The 18,418-nt window shown below is 61.3% G+C and overlaps 3 protein-coding genes across 6 annotated transcripts in view; all 3 read left to right on the forward strand.

Moving 5' to 3' along the window:
- Positions 1–6,048, forward strand: part of CORO1C (coronin 1C) — a 47,470-nt gene extending 41,422 nt beyond the window's left edge. For both annotated transcript variants that reach the window (XM_080559299.1, XM_080559300.1), the window contains exons 6-11: positions 466–585; positions 1,136–1,240; positions 2,691–2,836; positions 4,023–4,080; positions 4,168–4,413; positions 5,200–6,048. In XM_080559299.1, coding sequence (XP_080415425.1) covers positions 466–585; positions 1,136–1,240; positions 2,691–2,836; positions 4,023–4,080; positions 4,168–4,413; positions 5,200–5,319 — 795 coding nt within the window. In that variant the 3' untranslated portion in view covers positions 5,320–6,048. The remainder of the gene's footprint in view (positions 1–465; positions 586–1,135; positions 1,241–2,690; positions 2,837–4,022; positions 4,081–4,167; positions 4,414–5,199) is intronic.
- Positions 6,049–8,083: 2,035 nt separating this feature from the next.
- On the forward strand, positions 8,084–11,584 carry SELPLG (selectin P ligand). The gene is made up of 2 exons (XM_080559316.1): positions 8,084–9,708; positions 10,335–11,584. The coding sequence occupies exons 1-2, from the start codon at positions 9,483–9,485 to the stop codon at positions 11,501–11,503; spliced, it is 1,395 nt and encodes a 464-aa protein (XP_080415442.1). The 5' UTR covers positions 8,084–9,482; the 3' UTR covers positions 11,504–11,584.
- Positions 11,585–14,439: 2,855 nt separating this feature from the next.
- TMEM119 (transmembrane protein 119) lies at positions 14,440–17,875 on the forward strand. 3 transcript variants are annotated; one of them, XM_080559321.1, is made up of 2 exons: positions 14,440–15,121; positions 16,483–17,875. In XM_080559321.1, the coding sequence occupies exons 1-2, from the start codon at positions 14,912–14,914 to the stop codon at positions 17,278–17,280; spliced, it is 1,008 nt and encodes a 335-aa protein (XP_080415447.1). In that variant the 5' UTR covers positions 14,440–14,911; the 3' UTR covers positions 17,281–17,875. The 3 variants fall into 3 exon arrangements, with proteins under 3 accessions (XP_080415447.1, XP_080415448.1, XP_080415449.1); XM_080559322.1 differs by having other exon boundaries at positions 14,984–15,121; positions 16,521–17,875; XM_080559323.1 differs by lacking the exon at positions 14,440–15,121 and adding an exon at positions 15,879–16,415 and having other exon boundaries at positions 16,521–17,875.
- The last annotated feature ends 543 nt before the right edge of the window (positions 17,876–18,418 follow it).

The following is an 18,418-nucleotide window of genomic DNA, read 5'->3' on the forward strand; positions in this document are numbered from 1 at the left end:
GTTGTTCAAAGCGAGGAAGAAATTACAAAAAGGATAGCAGCAGTTGAAGGATTTGTCTGGGTTTATTGGAATTAGTGTTTGAACTAGGATTTTAGGGCTCGGTTTTAAAACCTGCAGGAGTGTAATTCCACATCTAATCCTTTTGCATAATTACGCTTTCAAAGTTGTGTATGCAAAACGGAGATTTAGCAGCCCGCATATGTGTTGTAGCTTGCAAAGAAGTCTTCCTTCAACCTTGTAAGAATCAGGTGAAGCTGTAATGAAACAGCTGTGACTACTTTTGTAGTTTAATAATTGGTTTCTTCCCTCGAGCATCAGGCAAAGATAGTTGGATGTTGTTCCATGTAGTCAGCATCCTCCGTGGAGGAGCAGCATGTGCCAGGGACTCTGTGCAGCCAGAAGAGCAGTTGCCACCACCTGGGCTTTCTGTGCCTTGCTAGAGGCTCATTTGTAAATCTATTTCAGGAGAAAGAGAAGACCCACGAGGGAGCCCGGCCCATGCGAGCCATTTTCCTCGCCGATGGAAACATCTTCACAACCGGCTTCAGCCGCATGAGCGAACGGCAGCTCGCCCTGTGGAATCCGGTAGGTTCCTGCCCTGCTACTACCTGTTGTAGCGCCCACTGAGCTGCTAACCAGGGCCTGCCGTCACCTGCTGCGCTCCTAGTTCGTACACTTGAGGGTATTCCCTCTTCTGTCTACGTCTGATCCTGCTCAGACTTCCTGCGCCACAACATCTTGCGGTTATTTGGGCTTGATGTTCACTCAGTAAAGGAAATTCTGTGCGAAGGTCACGTCTTCCTCTCTAAACGCTTTACGTACGGAGCAAGACAGCAGCAAGCTCATCACACTGGCACAGGGCACTCACTACTAGCATGGCTGTGTCATGTCTTTCTCTTGACTTACCTGGGGTCCTGTTTTCAATGTGTGTTGTGATGAAAACATCCTTGGGGAGTGAATGAGCTGGTGAAACGTCTACAGCATTTGTTATCCTAACATACAGAGCCTTCAGGGTGGGGAAGCCACTGCTGAGTGTTCCACTAGCTCCAAAGAGCTGTCAATAATACAGATCTCATGTTAACATGAGATTTTCTTTTCTTCATTAACAACAGATTCATTTTTTTTTTGTTTCCAGAAAAACATGGAGGAACCAATAGCCCTCCATGAGATGGACACCAGCAATGGGGTCCTGCTGCCCTTCTACGACCCGGATACCAACATTATTTACTTGTGTGGCAAGGTAAGGGGAACCTTTTAGGATGACTAGGCTTGTTTAGAGGTAGTCTGATGGAGTGAACAATGCTGAGGACGTGTTCACCAAGTGTCTCACTGAAAGTGGCAGGACTAGAAATTCAGTGCCGCAGTGATGGCGAGGGTTGTGGACAAACCTGAAAAAATCCAGGCTGCTCTGAAATCAGTTTGATCCTCGCTCTGCAGCACTATGCAGAGACGTGAAGGTCTGGTATGTAATTGATGTTTCTCTGAGATGGATTTACTCGGGTAAAGCTGCTCTTAATGCAGCGAGTCACATACTGTCATTAAAACATCTTTTGTTGTCGTTGACCTGAGAGGTTGTGCATTAATGTGGGAGGAAGGCGCATTTCAGCGGATGTTATTCTTGCTCTTGATGATGATGGAGCATGTAGCAACACTCACTCGAATTTTGTGGGGTTAAATAAAAGAAAACTGCAATCACGTGTGCTCCTTTGTAAAAGCAATTTGTAGGCATTAAGTGCTCTGAAGTGCCCACTTCTAAGTGCCATGGCTTTGGACTTGGTACAGCCAGGAGCTAAAGACAAGACAAGATGAACAAGTAATTTAAAAAAAAAAAAAAAAGAGGATCCATAAAAGAAAACTCAACAACCCTGTCTTTGTAATGAGAAATACTTGTTCTGTATCTCTGCTACCTCTTCTGCTGTTGCAGAGATGGTAACGTAGTAGGATCCTCTGGAGTCAAACAGAGGACTTGGTTTTATAGCCTTTCTGCCTGACTCTGGTTCTAACTGGGCGTGCAGATAGCTTCCTGTCCTTGTCAGTGCTGAGTGTTATAAATCTCCTGCTTGTGCACCGTTTTTAAAATTATCTTCTGTGCATGATCACCTGTCGTGTTGCTAAATTGCACTCAGCACCAATATGTTTATTTTTCCTTTTCGAAATGTTTTAAAACAAATTTAAAAAAGAAAAAAAAAAAGAAAAAAGCTCTTCTTGACTTTGCTGAAAAGCAGGAATCTTCTCCTTACTTTGGGGAAACGGAGGCAGCAAGTTTAGCTTTTTCACGAGAGAAAATGTGGAGGTTGACATCCCCAGCCTTGAAGCACGAGCTCAGGCTGTCGCACCGCAGTGTGTGTAAGAACAATACCTATCACTGAGAAGCTGTTCTGATAACGTACTTGGACGACAGCAGGGATCTGCTTTATGGCAGTCCTGCTAGTGCCGTACGGATATTGGAGAGGACAGCAGCGTGCTGCAAGCAGCCGCAGGTGAGACGTTAGACTGGTAAGCAGCGGAAGCTTTAGCTTAGGGAACGAGAAAGCTGTACATAAACTGTGTGCTGCTCTGTGGTGGCATTCCTGGAAGGAGAGGGAGTCAGGTGAGAGCGGTATCTGCCCAGCCCAGCAGGGAATGGGTGCGCGGGCGCGCAGGATGCTGTCCCCACAGCCTCCGGAGGGGTCCTTGTTCGTGTCTTGCAGGGCGACAGCAGCATTCGCTACTTCGAGATCACGGACGAATCCCCCTACGTTCACTACCTCAACACCTTCAGCAGCAAGGAGCCGCAGAGAGGGATGGGGTTCATGCCAAAGAGGGGCCTTGACGTGAACAAGTGTGAGATTGCCAGGTAAGGACAGAGGCTGTGAATGCCCCCATGTGTGCTCTCATTTTAGCAGCCCGCCTCCCCCTGAGTGCAGCCGTGCAGGAATGTGAAGGCTGCTGCACCCAACACCTCGCGTGGCAAAGGGGCTGGGAGCCCTCCGCAAAACTTGTGTGCGCTCCCTGCTGGCAAACCGGGAGCTGCTGGGCACGGGGACCCTGCCTGAGAGACCTCTGCTCCGCCAGTGCTTCTGTAGTGCTTGTTGGGGGGCGCTTCTGCTGGGCATAACGTGATACCGCCTGAAAATGTGACGGGCTTTAGGCCGAGTCTGTTGTGAAGGGCAGTGATAGCCAGCGGAATAAACCCTCTGCAGAATGCTGAGCACCAGGTTGGTTACAGCACACTGTCAGCGTGACTGCTGATAAACTCCTGGGCTGAAGTCCGGTGCCCATCTCCAGCTTGTGCACAGCAAGCGGAGATGAAGCTGTGGCAGGAATTCAGTAATCACAGCGGCGGTGCAGAACCCAGAGCGCAGGCGTAGGTCAGAATCGCCAAGCACAGCAGGGGAAGGCACCGCAGGGAACAGCTTCCGTCGCTGCGGCGGCTCCTGGCACGCTGGTGGTGGGGAATGTGCTGGCTGGTGCCCTGAAGCCCTCTGCTGCTCCTTGTTATTAACGAGAGCAGGAGCCCCTGAGAAAGGGCGTACGGCTCGCACCTGCCTGCAGCACGTGAATTTTTCAGCCGCAGCGCCTGGTGGCCGAGCTGAGGGCTGTGGAGCTCGTGGCGCCGTGCAGGCGAAGGCTGGAAGGGGTGACCGGAGCGTGGAGCTGAGGTGTGAGGTGTGTCGCGAGCAGCAGGCTGGCTAGCACGTTACCTGAACATTACTTGTGTGGTGCTTGTCTCGACAGTCCGAGCAGCGGGCTGTGCCTTTCTGACGGCCCCTTCTGGCCAAAGTGCGACTCTCTGAAGTCACCCAGTACCTAAGAGGGAGCTCTGCACGCACACAGGTAGTTTTCTCCAGCCCTTGCAAGGGCTCTGCAAGTCCTAGCGCAGCCCAGCTGTGACTCCTTAGGATTGCTCACTTTCCGCTGCCTCTGTCTCGCAGTACGCTGCTGTGCATGAGCAGCAGAACCGAGGCTTCCTTTGCATGGCGTGGTGCCTGTCCTTGCTCCCTGAGTCACACTTCTTTTCTTTTTTCTCTTTCTTTGGAAAGGTTCTTCAAGCTTCACGAGAGGAAATGTGAGCCCATCATCATGACGGTCCCTCGAAAGGTGAGCACAGCCCGCTGCTTGCATGGTTTGAAGCCCGCTCGTGCCTTCCAGCCCCGCAGCACCTGACCGGTTCGTTTCTTCTTGCAGTCGGACCTCTTCCAGGATGACCTGTACCCTGATACAGCTGGCCCAGAGGCAGCTCTGGAGGCAGAGGAGTGGTTTGAGGGGAAGAACGCCGATCCCCTGCTCATTTCCTTGAAACATGGGTACATTCCTGGCAAGAACAGGGATCTCAAGGTGGTCAAGAAGAATATACTGGACAACAAGCCTGCCGCAAACAAGAAAAGTGATCTCATAAATGCTCCAAAGAAAGCAGCTGATGCCTCAGACACTGTGAGTAAAATCTGTGAGGTTTTGGGGACGGTGACCTGAGACTTTGATCGTCAGGGTGCCGTATCTTCAGAAACAGCTGTAACAAAGCTCAAGTGTGCACGATTTGAGCGCCCTGGGACCAGGTGCAGGTGGGTGACCTGGAGCCGAGGTGCTACAGGTGCAGGGCAGGTTTCTCTACCTGCCGAGGGCGGCCGAGAGCTGTGGTGCAAAGGAAAGCCTGGCATGTCGGCCCGGGCACACGCCTGCTTGTGTTTGTTCAGCCTGAGGCTTCCTGTGAACAAGGGTTTGCACAACGCTGGGTCGTTTGGGCGTGAGACACCGCGTATAAACAGCCGGCTGGCTGCTCATCTCTGCAGGCTGTGCGCGCCACGTCCTGCAGGGGGTTAGCAAAAGCCATGCATTACAAAGAAACATAAGACCCTGAATTGGGCACCTTCTTGTGTGTGTGCAAAACCCGGTGGGACAAATTAACCTCGGGCTACGCAGGTCCAGAAGGAGGTTAAAGAGAATCCCGACTGGGGGGGCAGCTAATGCATGGTGTAGTGATGTGTGGAGACAGGGAGAGGGCAGCTCGGGCAAGTGATGAAATGCTTCTAAAGAGCAGGATTCATCCTGGTGCGTGTGCCAGGCACCCTCAGCACGCTCACCCCGCTGCCCCATGCGCCCCAGCACCGTATGGCTTTGGGGAGCCCCCCCCCGGCGAGGTGCCTTGCTTCGAAAACTCCCTCCCGCAGAACCGATCCCGACGGCTCTCGTAACCAACACACCTCTTGTCTTCCGTTCCAGCAAAACGAAGCCAAATTGGATGAGATTTTGAAAGAGCTGAAATCCATAAAGGACACGATCACCAACCAAGACGAGCGCATTTCCAAGCTGGAGCAGCAGATGGCGAAGATCGCAGACTGAGCGGGGCGAGCGGGCGCTGGCGGGCGCTGCCAGCCCAGACACATTCCAGTTCCCCGGTTCGGCAAGCAGCAGCGTGCAGCATTCCAGTACGAGCTTTCCTCTTCTCCCAAATTCACGTCAACGAGAGCCGATGATTAAAAGCCAAGCTTTTTAGTGAAATATTTTTTTTCTGATGTTTTAATGAATTTATGTGACTGTGTCAAAAAATTCAAAACGAATAAGTGCTACTTTGACAGTCTTTTTTTTTTTTTTTCCTCCTCCAGATGTTACGAATTCTTGAAAACAAACCCATTATGACTTTCAATGTTGTGCCCAAATACCTTTTTCTAGATTTAGGGACCAATGCCACATTGTTCTTAACCATTTTTTAAAGTTGCCAAAAAAACGAAACAAAAAAAAGTTGCTTTTTATTTTTCTTATTTGCCACTTTGCAGTATTTGTGTTTTAAAATTTAAAGGGACAGCACTGTGTGTGTGTGCGCGCGTGTGTGCGTGTGGTGGGTGTTTATACTGTTTAGAGATCAAAACTGAAGCTATTTTGTATAAATCTCCAATTTTGAACAATCAGATCGGTTCCCCCTGCAGTGTGGCCGAGGCTGCTGCTGAGCTCCCTCAGAGGTTCCGTACGAGCTGACTTTCCTGCCTTCCTGATGTGTTCTGATGACCGCTGTCTAACGGTTTTAAAAAAATATATATATATATAGTGCTGAATGAAGTGATTCATGCCACAGACTGCCTCTTCTCCTTCTTACTCCCTGCAGAACTTTTCAATGAGCATCACCTCCCCCTCGTAAAATCACGCCGTGCTTTGGATTGCTCCAGCCCTGTCCGAGGGGGCACGTTGCAGTTGCTGGTTTTGGTTTTAAGGCAGAAGTTACTCCCTGCAGGGACTGCGTTACATTTATCCCTGGAGCATAAAGCTCAAGGTGTGCAAAAGGCACGCACGAGGCTGCGAGCAGGGGGCTGCTCCCCTCTGACCGGGTGCTCCCTCGTGTCCGTTGCGGCTGTACGCGTCGCTGTAAATGCTTGGGGCTGCACCACAGCTGCCGTCAGCCTCTGGGGCTTATTTGCTTTCAGAAGCTTTTAAAATCCTTTGAGCTTGCACTTCTTTGGCCTTTGACCTTAGAACTGATGTTAGAAATTTTGACTCTGCTTCCAAAGCACCCTTAGAAGTAGCTAGGGGACTGGCACCAGGGATCTCCAGAATCAAAATGTTTCCGATTATTTTTATTTTATTTTTTTTTTACCTCCCCGCCTCATCACCCCACCTTGACCTTCAAACTTCGCAGGGAAGGGTTTGTTCCCAGGTGAGCTCGGTGACCCTCGCCCCCTGCAGTCCCGGCCCTTGGGAGGGGACGGGGCTGGGGCAGGTTGTGCCCCCGGCTCGGGGAGGCGCTGCTCTCCCCTGCTCCTTCAGGGTCCTCCCCCCAAAGCCCCTGGGGGCGTGTGGGACTCACAGAGCTCATCTCGGGATCCCTTCCTCTCCACCTCTGCTCGTGCGGGGTCTGCGCTGCCAAAGGGGGGTGCTGGGGCTGGGGCAGGAGCGTTCCCTGCCGGCCCTGTGTGTCAACGTAGGTGCGATGGGACCTGGGCTGCTCCAGCAAGCTCGGGCTTCGCTCGTTTGCTGCGTGCGCCAGGACAGCCCCGCCAGCAGTGCCCGGGAGGTGCCGGCACCCCTTGTTAAATCCAGATTTGGATAAAGCTATCGGGCGGGGGGGGGGTCCGAACGATGTCCAGGAGTTAGCTGGCAGCTGCTGAGCCCCAAATACCCTTCCCAGCTGGGCTCCGGTCCTCGGCCCAGCTCCCTGCAACCGTGGTGTGCGTGCACGTGTGTGTGCTTGGAGCCGACACGCAGAGCAGGGTGCGTCCCTTCGTCCCGCCCGAAGCCATCGTTTCTCCGTTAGGCTGCCTCCAAGTCTGCAAATTCCCCGTTTTTGGTCTTTATTTTCTTTTTTTCTTCAGTGTTTGCACGTTCACAACTTACAGGTCGAGGATCCTCTGCCCTGGAGGGGCTGTCGGTGCTGCCGGGCGTGCGGCCGCGCAGCTGGGCAAAGTAGCTGGAGAGGCACGAGGAGGGGGTGCGAAGGACAGAGAAGGTGTTAACAGTTCATAGCACGAAAGCTTCCTAAAAGTGGGTTTTCTTCGTTTTAAGTGGTGAGCATCGCAGACGGGGCACGTTTTCCCCGTCTGGGTGCTGGTGTAGGGGGGGGGAAATGAGCGCTGGTGCTGGGTTCCCAGCCCAGCCGCGGGTTGTTTGAATGTTCGGTGCTGGTTTTGTATCGCAGTAAATGGCTGAGATTGTCTGTATTAATTTTAAGTTTTTATTTTTTTTTGGAAAACAAAACCAAACGTACTGCTCCCCCAAAACGGTGATCTCTGTGTTGATTTTGTACGTGTGACTTCAGGGTTGTGTGCTCGGGGACCTTGCGGTTTGTTTTTTTTTTTTTTTTTATTTTCTAATTGGAGGGAACAAAGTTTCTGAACTGCCGGATCGAGATGCCCAGATGAGATTGGTGTGGTGGACGGTTTGAGGAGGGCGGAGGAAGCGCCGCCGTGGTTTGGAGTTTGTAGCTTGTGTTTAATTTAAACGAACTGATGATGCCTAGCCAGGCTCAGCCCGAGTCAGTGCCTGAAGCTTTTTGTAGCCGTGATATCCCAGAAGAGAACCAGCGACGTCCTGAAAGATGCGCTCTTATAGAGCGGCCATAGTATCTGTCCAAATATTTGCTTCCATTTTCAAGAGATAAAAGTCATTGATTACAAACTTCCTCTGTTTGCTTGTTCTTTGGCTCCGGTCGGCGCTGCCCGGGGCGGCTGGCGGGGGGCACGGCTGCTGCTCGCCCCTTCTTGGGGCCAGGAGCTGCGGCGGCAGCTGCTCAGGAAGGCGTAGGAGTGGGGACACGTCACGGCCTGAACGTGCGCCCAGGTCCCCTCCTGGAGCCCGGCCCGGGCAGATGGAGGGGCCGCGGGGGTTGATGCTGCTCCGCTCCACTGCGAGCCCTGCGGCCGGGCACGGGGACAGGGACGGGGACAGGGACGGGGACAGGGACGGGGACAGGGACGGGGACAGGGACGGGGACAAGCTGTGCCCTGGCTGCCCAGGACACCCGTCATTGCTCTGGGCTCTGTGTGGGGTAGGTGAGGCTCGTTAGCGCCCGCAATTTAGGTTTCATGGCCAGCCAGTGTCATAAGTGACACCAGTAAGCGCGGCGATGGGAACCCGAGCGTGTCAGACTGCGGCCGAGCAGCACAGCCCCCGCGGCACCTCCCTTGTGCTCCTCCGGCCCAGCAGGTTGGAGGTTTCCCAGCGAGTGAACCCCGGGCTCGTCCAGGTGTGGTGGGGGTCCCTGAGGAAGCCAAGGTAGGGACAGGACGGGGATGCTCTTGAGGAGCTGCTCCCTTGCTGCCCGTGCACGCCCTGGACCTGTCCCAGCGAGGCTCATCCGCAGCCCAACGGGATTTTTCCGTGCGTGATTTTTCCCTGCAGGGGACCAGGACCGTCCTCCAGCCCCCGGTCCCCTGGGCTCCGGGGGGATTCCAGAGGGGCTGAACGCAGCCAAACATCCCCGCAGTGCTCAGGGCTGTGCCGGGGGCAGGGGGATGCGGTGGGGTTGTTTACGGCCCCGGGCGGCAGCCGCAGAGCGCTCGCTGCGGATGTGATCTTGCAGCACCCTTCCTGCGGCTGCAGCTCCTGCCTGCTGCTGCGCCGGTGCCTGCGGTCAGGGCGGGTTCCTTCCGAGCTGCTGCACCCCTGGGTGCCCAGGGAACGCCCGCGGCCCCGTGCCCCAGCTGCCGCAGTGCCCCACGGCTGCTCCGTGGGGGGGGCCAGGAGACGCGCCTGGGCACGGGGGCCCTGCAAATGCCTCGAGCCAAGCCCTCGCGCTCCTCCTCTTCTTCCTCGCCACATGCGAAGGCTGCTTCCCGCGTTGGGGGTCCTCCTACGGGGTCGCCTCTTTTGGGGGCTGTGTCTTGCCCCCGTTTGGCCATGCCCACGCCGTGCCGAGGTTGCTGCCACCCCCCGGGGCCGCCTTTGCCTCCACTTCTGCTTTCGGGGCAGCGTCAGCCCCGGCACACAGAGCTGGAGGAGCAGGACAGGGGCACCCAGGGGACCCCCCGCCGTCACCCCAGGGGGGATAGGAGTTAGGGGTGCACCCCAACGGGTGCATGAAGCCCCCAGCCCTCAGCTGCCCCCGCTGGCAGCGTGACGTCCTTCCCCCGCAGGGCTCTCTGAAACCGCAGCCGTGTTTCCTGCCCGCCCCGGCGGGGAGGTGCAGGCGGGGCGCAGCCCGCGACGCCCCTCCGGTTTCTCCCGGTACCGGGGCTGCCGGGCCCTCGGCGGTGACGGCCACCGGTGCTGCAGCTCGGGGTCCCACAGCGTCCCCCGGCAGAGGTGAGCCCCGGCGGGGGGGTGCTAGATCTGGGTCCCGGCACCCCTGGGGCTCGGCCCCGGGGATGGAGCGGGTGCCGAGGGGATGCTCGGGGGTGCGTTGGGTGCGCACGGGTCCCCAGGGGGTGCCACTCTCTGCTCTGTGCTGGTCCCCGGGGGGTTAGGATGGCGGGTGTGGGAGCCCCCGTGCCGGGTGGCATCGGTCGGTTTTTGGGGCTGGGTGCGGGGCCCTCCCTGGCCTCCAACCGCCAGGGCTGCTTGCGAGCGACAGGCTGCCCGTGGGGAGGTTTGGGGCGGCTTCGCCTCCGCTCCGAGCGAATGGCCCAGCTTTTGGGGCACCCGCTGGCAGCATGGTGGCCCGCTGCCACCCGCGGAGGGGAGGACGGGCACCCCGGGGTGGGGTCGAGCCGAAGCGTGCGCGACATCCCCGCGCTTTCATTTCCACGCGGGGCGTCATCCTGCAACCGCCCGTCTCGCAGCAGCCGTCTCCATCACGGCTCGTTTCCCATTTCCAGGCTCTCAGCTTCCTTTTGCAAATTTGCTTTTCAAAGCGGAACCGCGCGGGCAGAGCCTCCCGCAGGTGGAGGGGCCCCCGTTTCACCTACCCTCTGTCTTTCCGCCCCCACCAGGTCCCATGGCGCCGGGCTGGGCCGTGCTGGTGGTGCTGGTGCTGAGCACCCTGCGGGCATGCGGGGCCCGGCCCCCGGAGCAGAGGGGCCTGCAGTGGGTCTGGGGGGCGGCAGAGCAGGCTCCAGCCGAGCCCCTGCTGCCCTCCCGCAGGCGAAGGGCCGACAACGGGCAGCCCCCCCCCAGCACCACCGTGATGCCGGGGCACGGCCACGCCACCACCGTGATGCCCGGCAGCAACGAGACCGAATCCCTCGAGCCCGACTTGCTGCTGGGCTCCACGCTGCCACCGGGGCTCAGCACCAACAGCAGCCTGCCCCAGGAGCTCACCACACTGCCCGCGGACTGGGGTGAGACCGATTACCCCGAGCCCGACTCACTGCTGCCGGGCACGGAGCCGCCGCTGGAAGCGGGCACCAACGCCAGCCTGCACCGGGAGATGGTGCTGACCACCGCGGATCCGCAGGATGAGACCGACTCCCCTGACCCCGACTTGCTGCTGAGCTCTGCGCCCAGCACAGAGGCAGCGCCCCAAAATAACAGCACCGCCATCCCCGGCTGGCCCATGTCATCCGCGGGGCCTGGCACGGAGGGGACCGCGGCTGGTGGCACGGATGACATCTCCTCCACGGGGACCACGGCCAGCAGCATGGATGACATCCCTACAGGGAGCGTGGCTGGTGGCATGGATGACATCTCCACGGAGCCACACTCAGCTCTCCCCACCACCACTGCTCCCACCAGCATCATTTACAAAAAGGCCGGGGACCCCCCGGTGCTGAATCACCCGGGAGAGGCGACCACGGCTCCTTCGGACTCAAAACCCGGAGGGAAGGCGGCGGAGGAGGCCCCCGCCATCCCCTGGGACGACAGCGCGCTGATGAACAAGTGCCTGCTGGCCATCCTGCTGCTGGCGCTGGTGGCCGCCGCCTTCATGGTGTGCACGGGGGTGCTGGCCGCCCTGCTCTGCCGGCGGGCGCGCACGGCTCGCCACCAGCTCACCCCCACCGAAATGGTTTGCATCTCCTCCCTGCTGCCCGACGGCGAGCCCGCTGCCGCCAACGGCCCCCGGCTGGGCCCCCACCGGCACCGCAAGCTGCTGGCCGATGGCGGCTCCGAAGCCGATGGCGACAACCTGACGCTCAGCAGCTTCCTGCCGGAGCACTCCTGAGCCGTGGGCTTCGTGACCCCACACAGCAGAACCACCTGGAACGGACTCGGCCACCCCATTAAAGTGCCTCTCCTACCCGGACGTGGTGGTCTCTTGGCTCCTGCCCACATCCCCCTCCCGAAATTTCAGTTCTCCATCCTCTCCTGGCGGCAGCAGAAACGAAACCCCCCCTTCCCTGGGTGCTGAGCAGCTGGGGACGGCGGCTTCGGGTTCCCAGCCTCGTGGCAGGAGTGGAAAGGGTGGTGGGGCCGTGGCAGAAACACCGGTGGGGCTGGGGTGGGCACGTTCGTGGTGTGATGGTCCCGATCGCGGTCTCACACAGAGGAGTGAGGGGATGCCACCAGGACCTGCCCCGGGGAGCAGGAACAGCCCAGGGCTGTCCCTGCCCTGCCAGCTCTGCGTCCCCGTGTCCCCATCCCTGTCCCCCCCAGGCTTGCTGTCCCCGTGTCCCCACCCCATCCCAGCTGTCCCCGTGTCCCCACGTCCCCACCCCACCGTCCTGCTTACACCACCCTTGTGGTTCACAACCCACACTCGGGCACCGAAGCGTTTCGGCACGTGCTGGTGGCCCCCGCGGTGCTGTCCCCGAGCTGCGCTGAGGCGCATCGCAGCGCCTGTGCCTCGAGAGCAGCCCTGGCCGTGTCCCCGGCCCCGCGTGTTTACATTCACGCTCCGCTTCAAATATTTTCCATCCGGGCCCGGGCCCCCGGTGAATGTAAATGTTTACGGCGAGCCCGTGCGGCCGGCCCCGCAGCCGCTCAGAGGGACCCCGCCGCGCTGGGGGGACGCTGCTCGTGTCCTGTGCTGGTGACACTCCTCAGGACTCGGTGTCACATTTTCATCCACGCTTGGGGGCCGGTGACTGTCACCTGTGGGGTCCCCTACACCAGGGTGGCACCGCAGGGTGGGCATCGCCCCTGCCACCCCCACACCTCCACAGAGCCGAAATCCCCCCCTGCCCTGTGCCAAAACCCGTCACAGGAGGTCACGTCCCGGCTGGGACGGCTGTCCTGCTTGCACTGAGGTTTGTGTGTCCCCGAGACAGCGAGGACACACGTGGGGACCGCGAGGACCTGTCACCCCAGCCCTCTCCCAGAAGAGGAGGGCGGTGCGGGGGGGTCCTGCGGCGCCCTGATGCCCCCTCAGTGAGCTCCTCGGCGTGCCTCGCTTTGGGCGAGGAGCCTTTCCTCCCGAGTGGGATTAGGATTGGGATTGGGATCGGGACCGGCTGCCGGCGGCCGGGGATCGCCCTATTTGGCGTCGGCAGCGGGGCCTGTCGGGCTGCCACGGCCCAGCTCACGGCCCAGGAATCTGCAGGAAGCCGGCACGCGCGGCCCTGCTCGCTCTGGGCCGCCCCAAGAGGGTGGCAGGTGGGGGACGGGGCCCTGCGGGGTACGGGGCCCTGTGTGGGGGACAGGGCCCTGCGGGGTACGGGGCCGTGCGGGGAACGGGGCTGTGCCGTGCCACACACGACGCTGAGCACGCTGAGGTGCAGCCCTGCAGGATAAGGCCCTCCTCCTCCCCCCCCCCCCAAACCCCGGCATTTTGCTGCCCCAGCAAAGCAAATTAGAGGCAGAGCGAGGCCGAAATTTCCCAAATTGCCGGTTTGGGTTGGAGGCTGGCTGTGCCACGCGCCCCGCGGAGCCGAGCCCTGTGGGCTCCCCCCCCCGCCCCTTTCATCTGCCCTAAATTACAAAGCGGGGCCCGGGCGGCGCGGCCCTGCCCAGCGCCGAGGGGCTGAGGCGTCCCTCCCCGGCGGCAAAAACGGCTCCGTAATGGCTGGTGGGTGCTGGCACCCGCTGCTGGGCAGGGACAGGGACAGGGACAGGGACAGGGACAGGGACAGGGACAGGGACAGGGACAGGGACAGGGACCTGGACCTGGACCCAGACCCAGACAAGGAGCTGAGGGGACCAGGACCATGAGGGCCACATGTCCCCAGCATCAAGACATCACACGAGGGGCAGTGGCCCTGCCACCCGTCCCTGGAGGGTCTCCCACAACTGGGGAAGGCGTTTTGGTGCTCCATGGGTGCCGTTACCCCCCCAAAAATTGTTAACCCCCACTCCCCGGGCACCGTTACCCCTCTGTCATGGTGGCGAGGCCGGGCTGGATGCCGCTGGCGCTCCTCCAAGCTGCTCGGAGGGGCCCCGGCTCCGTCCCCCCGCTCCTCTCCCCGCTTCCCTCTAAGCTTTTAAGATAATTTAAGGCCGGGAAAAGCCATCCCGGCAGCTGCAAGCAGCTGGCCGGCTGCAGACAGACGGACGGCCGCGTTATTTCTGGGAGCGAGGGGTCTGGCTGCGCCGGGTGACGCCGGGTGAAACACGAACCGGGGACGGGGACGGGGATGGGGACAGGGACGCCCGCCCTCACCCCCAGCCCGCTCTCCCCAAGCCCTGGCTTTTTAGGGGGGATTCTGGCAGGGTCCCCGGGGAGGCGCGGAGCCGAATAGCAAGGGGATGAGGTCACTGCGGCCGCCAGCGTCTTGAGCAATTTCAGCCCAGACAGCGCGGGCGGCGGGGGGAGCGTGGCCAGGGCGGGGGGACGGGGTGATCCCCTCCCCCTCCCAGAGCCCGTGCCCCCATATGGGGACCCACAGGGGTGATTTTCCCCACCGCTGCTGCACCCCAAGAATGAGTTCCTTGTGCAGGAGCTTTTCCAGGCCGTGGGTTTAGGAAACGGGCTCCTAAAACCAAGGGGGGGGGGGTGGTCCCAAGCCCTGTTTGCCCCCATGCCACGTCGTGAGGCCTTAAAGTGCTGGGGAACGAAGCCCCAAACCCTCCCCATCCCTCACCTCATCCCTGTCCCTGTCCCCATCCTCATCCCTGTCCCTACCTCTAGGGCTCTGGGGTGGGCGGGTGGATGGGGAAATGGCTGGGTGGATGATGGATGGATGGGTGGGTGGGTGGATGGATGGATCCATCAGTCGATGGATCAATAGACGGATCGATGGGGCAGATGGGCAGAGCCCCCACGTGGGTTTTGGGTCCCTTTTGCTCCCGGGGCAGATGCGTGACCTTGCCTTGCAGGACGGGGTGGCTGCGCCCCAGCAGCCCGCACTGCAGCGGGGTTTGGGTTTGCAGAGCTGGGCCCAGGGACAGGATTTGGCCCCGGGCTGGGATGCTGGGGCCCAGGAGCTGGGGCTGGGCCTTGCGTTGTGGGGCTACACACGGCTCTGCAGGAGCCACGCTTTTACCTCCAGCCCTCGCAGCAAAGCCCTCCCCTTGCCCCCTCTTTCTGCTCCTGCACCCCAAAAAGGGGTGTGGGGATGCAGGGATGCAGAGGGGCACCCCATCATGCTGAGAGGCCCCCAGCTGTGGGCTGTCCCCCCTTGGAGGGGGCCGTGGTGGGTCTGGGGGCCGCCTGCCCCTCGCCGGCCTCCCCTGCTCCCTCCCCAAAGCGGCCCTAATGAGAACAAGCTGGTCCGCGGCGCTCGCAGCCAGTGAGCTCCGGGCTGCGGCGCAGGAGGAGGAGGAGGAGGAGGAGGAGGAGGAGAGAAAGAAGGAGGAGGAGGAGGAGGAGGGAGAGGGACGAGGGCTCCATCCAGGCAGGCAGCAGAAAGGGGCGAGAGGCGAGGTGCGTGGGACAAACCCGTCCTGCCGTCACCCTCCCGGCGAGGTGAGCTCCCCAAGCCCCACTCTTCGCTCCGGGCACGTGGCGTGGGGCCCGCTCTCCCCAAAACTCCCGCTTTCCTGCACTCCATGGCTCTTTTCCACCCCCCCCCCCCACCTTTTTCTGCTCAAACCCTGACTTTTTGGCACGGCTCGGGTGCCGCGGTGAGGGCTCGGCGGGACGGGGATGCAGCCACAAGCGTGCGTGCACGCTTCGGAGGATGCCGCGCCTGCACAACATCAAACCTGGAATTTCCTGCGCGGAGGAAAGCGGAGCTGGGTTTGCTGGGCCAGGCTAAGCCAGGAATGGGGCCGCATGGCGGGGATGGGGACGGGGGGGACGGGGGGCTGGGGATGGCCGTGGGGATGGCCGTGGGGATGGCCTCGGTATCCATTTGGGCTTTGCTCGTTGCCACCACGGCCGGGGCAGCGGCTGCGCGTCGGCTCCGCTCGCTAACGGCGCCTCAACGCCGCCGCCTTCCCCCAGGGGCCCCTCCACGGGGCGAAGGCGGCAGAGGGACGAAGGAGCAAGCCCCGGACCCCAAACCACGTCCCCCAAATGCCCACCGGGGGCCCGGGGGGATGGCGGCCAGGCTGCTCAGCCGGGGCCGGGGGCCGCCTCGCGCCCCGTGCTCACTCTGCCCTAATGCAAACCAGATTTCTGCAGCGGGAGCGTGTCCGCCAGCCAAGTCCTGCGGCTGCGGCGCTGCTGGCTTTTTGGGGGGGCGTAACTGGGGGGCTGGTTGGGATTTGGGGGTGTAAGGAGAGAGGGGGAGAAGGTCTAGGGGTCCCCGTGGGGCTGCTCCGTGTCCCGGCACTCGTGGTGGCCCCGTGGCGAGCTCCAGCCGCCAGCCTATTTATAGCCAGCTCCAGCCAGGAACGGTTTGCAGCCGGGGCGAGCGTTGGGAAACGCCGCTCGCGCCGGGGGCCGGCCCCTCCGCAGCTCCGTCTTGTGTCAGAGTTTCCACTGGAAACCTCAATTTTCAGGAATTTTCGAATGGGCCAAGCGACCGTTGGTGGAAGCCAGCTCTTGGCTCTTGCCCCGGTCACCTCGCCACGCTCGCAGCGTCCCCAGGACTTGAGCAATCCCAGCCAGCCGGTTTCCAGCTATTTTTACAGCGCGGCGTTGCAAAACAAACACAAACCCCTGCTCGGCCTCGCCGTCAGCGGGACGAGGAAACCAACGCTGATTTTTTTGCTTTTCTTAAAGAATTTTACCCGGGTGAATAACCGTGTGTGGGAGCAGCAAGGCACACGCTTGGCCCTCTGCGCTGTGGACGGCGCCGGGTGCCCAGCTCAGGGTGGGCGCATCGGGGGCTTTGCTCAGGGCAGAATTTGGGATTTATTTATGTTTTTTTCCTCCGTCAGGCTCTAATTTTTGCCGTTCTCCCCCCTGCTTTCTGCAGCACGAGTCCCGGGGCGATGGCGGCGTGGCAGCTCCTGCTGCTGCTGGCGGTGGCCCCGGCGCACGCAGCGGCGCCCCGGCACGCCGCGGTGCTGCCCGACGCCGGCGGCAGCGGGGACGGCGACGAGGTCTCGGCCGCGCCGCCCGCCCGCCCCGTGACGCCGGGGCCCGGCCCCACGGTGGGGGACGCGGCGGGGACAGCCGTCACCAACAGCTCGGCGCCGGGCAACGTCCTGGACGGGCTGGTGGACTTCTTCAAGGAGTACATGCTGCTGGTGGTGGTGGTGGGCTCGCTGGCCTTCGTCCTGCTCTTCATCATCTGCGCCGCCGTCATCGTGAGGCAGAAGCACAAGGCCTCCGCCTACTACCCCTCGTCCTTCCCCAAAAAGAAGTACGTGGACCAGCGGGACAAGGCGGGGGGGACCCGGGCTTTCAGCGAGGTGCCTGAGAAGGCTCCGGACCCCGGCGCCGAGGAGCCCCTGGACTGCAGCCGGCAGCTGCAGGCTGACATCCTCGCCGCCGCCCAGAGCCTCAAATCCCCCCCCAAAACGCCCCTGGCCAACGGGGCCAGCGCCCGGGGGGAGCACGAGAAGAAGGAGGAGGAGGAGGAAGAGAAGGAGGAGGAAGGAAGCGAGCCGGCAGGCGGCGAGCATCCCGCCGAGCCCCCTCCCCAAAATCAAGATGCTGCAGGAGCGGCGCCGGGTGCGGGGGGCACGGAGGAGGCCCCCGGGGTGCCCCAGGACGGCCCCCCCGGCATCTAGCAGGGCCAACGCAGGGAGCTGGCGCCGGAGGAGCCGTGCCCGCGCCGCCGGCTCGCTCGCCACGGACTCAGAGCCGGGCTCCCGCCCGGTCCCGCTCGCCACCCGTACGCGGAGGCTTGCCGAAGCCCCGATGAAGCCCCGCTCCCTCCTCTCCCTCGGGGCCCGCCGGCCCGTGCCTGCACCCGCCAGGATGAGCCACGACCCCAGGCGCCCGGTGAAGGGTTTGGCGGTCGCTGGGACCTTCTGCAGGGGTCTGGGGCCGTCCCAGCCCTCGGGACGGGGGGCACACACCGCTCCCGGCCGGCTTCGCCCACCACCTGCGGTGCCTGGTGGTAACCGGAGGGGTGCCGTGCCCCCCCCCGGAGGTGTTTTGGTGAGGTCTCCACCAAGAAAAAGGAGAAGGAAAGCCTAAGCCAACAGTGCCTGGCCAGCAGGAGGGAGGAGGACTTGGTGACAGTGACCCCGTCCTTGTTTTTATGCCCTGAATGTCACAGCCCCCTTGCAAAGCACAGGGAACGGAGCTCGGAGCGGAGCTGGAGCGTTTTGCCTTACTTTCTTAACCCCCTCGGCTATTAATAAAGACATTTCCTACACACGTTTCCTCTCCTGTGTGTTTCTGAGGCTGGCGGAGCGGGCTCCCCGCGCGCTCGGTGCCGTCCTTCCCCGCTCGGGGACTGGCTGGGACACCAGGACCCTGTCCCCGGGGCCGGGACGGGCTGGGAGGCGCCTGCTCCGCGGGGAGCCCCCCGCGCTGGAGCGGACGGCGAAGCGTTTGTGTTCAGCACCCTACAGAGGAGCCCTTCCCGGAGCCGCAGCCCCCGCAGGCTGGTGACACCCCGGGGGCCAGCGGGGACGCGGTTATCGCCGGCAAAAATCTGCTCGCCGGCGCGCGGCCTTCTCGGAACCCGTTATCTCGCGGCCCGCAGCAGCTCCTGCCCGCGGGGAGGCCGCAGGCGGGCTGGTGCCCTGGCGTCACAGCGCCTCGCTTCGAGGCACGCTCGCGTGCCCGCCGCCGTGCCGCGCGTCCCGACCCGCAGCGGGGCAGGCAGAGCGCGGCGGTGCCGTCCCCGCCGCAGCTGGGGCGCCTCCGTCCCTCGCAGCGCCCCACAATGTGGAGTCAAACACGAGGGCGAGAGGT

The sequence above is a fragment of the Anser brachyrhynchus genome (genome assembly GCF_964034855.1).
Source record: "Anser brachyrhynchus genome assembly, chromosome: 17".
Lineage (NCBI taxonomy): Eukaryota > Metazoa > Chordata > Aves > Anseriformes > Anatidae > Anser > Anser brachyrhynchus.

What these genes read in the sequence shown, in the direction of transcription:
- SELPLG (XM_080559316.1), top strand. Translation starts at nt 9,483, where the DNA reads ATGAAGCCCCCAGCCCTCAGCTGCCCCCGCTGGCAGCGTGACGTCCTT. An exon ending in CACAGCGTCCCCCGGCAGAG is followed by an intron (nt 9,709 to 10,334) that starts GTGAGCCCCGGC and finishes CGCCCCCACCAG; the next exon opens with GTCCCATGGCGCCGGGCTGG.
- TMEM119 (XM_080559321.1), top strand. Translation starts at nt 14,912, where the DNA reads ATGAGAACAAGCTGGTCCGCGGCGCTCGCAGCCAGTGAGCTCCGGGCT. An exon ending in GCCGTCACCCTCCCGGCGAG is followed by an intron (nt 15,122 to 16,482) that starts GTGAGCTCCCCA and finishes TTCCTCCGTCAG; the next exon opens with GCTCTAATTTTTGCCGTTCT.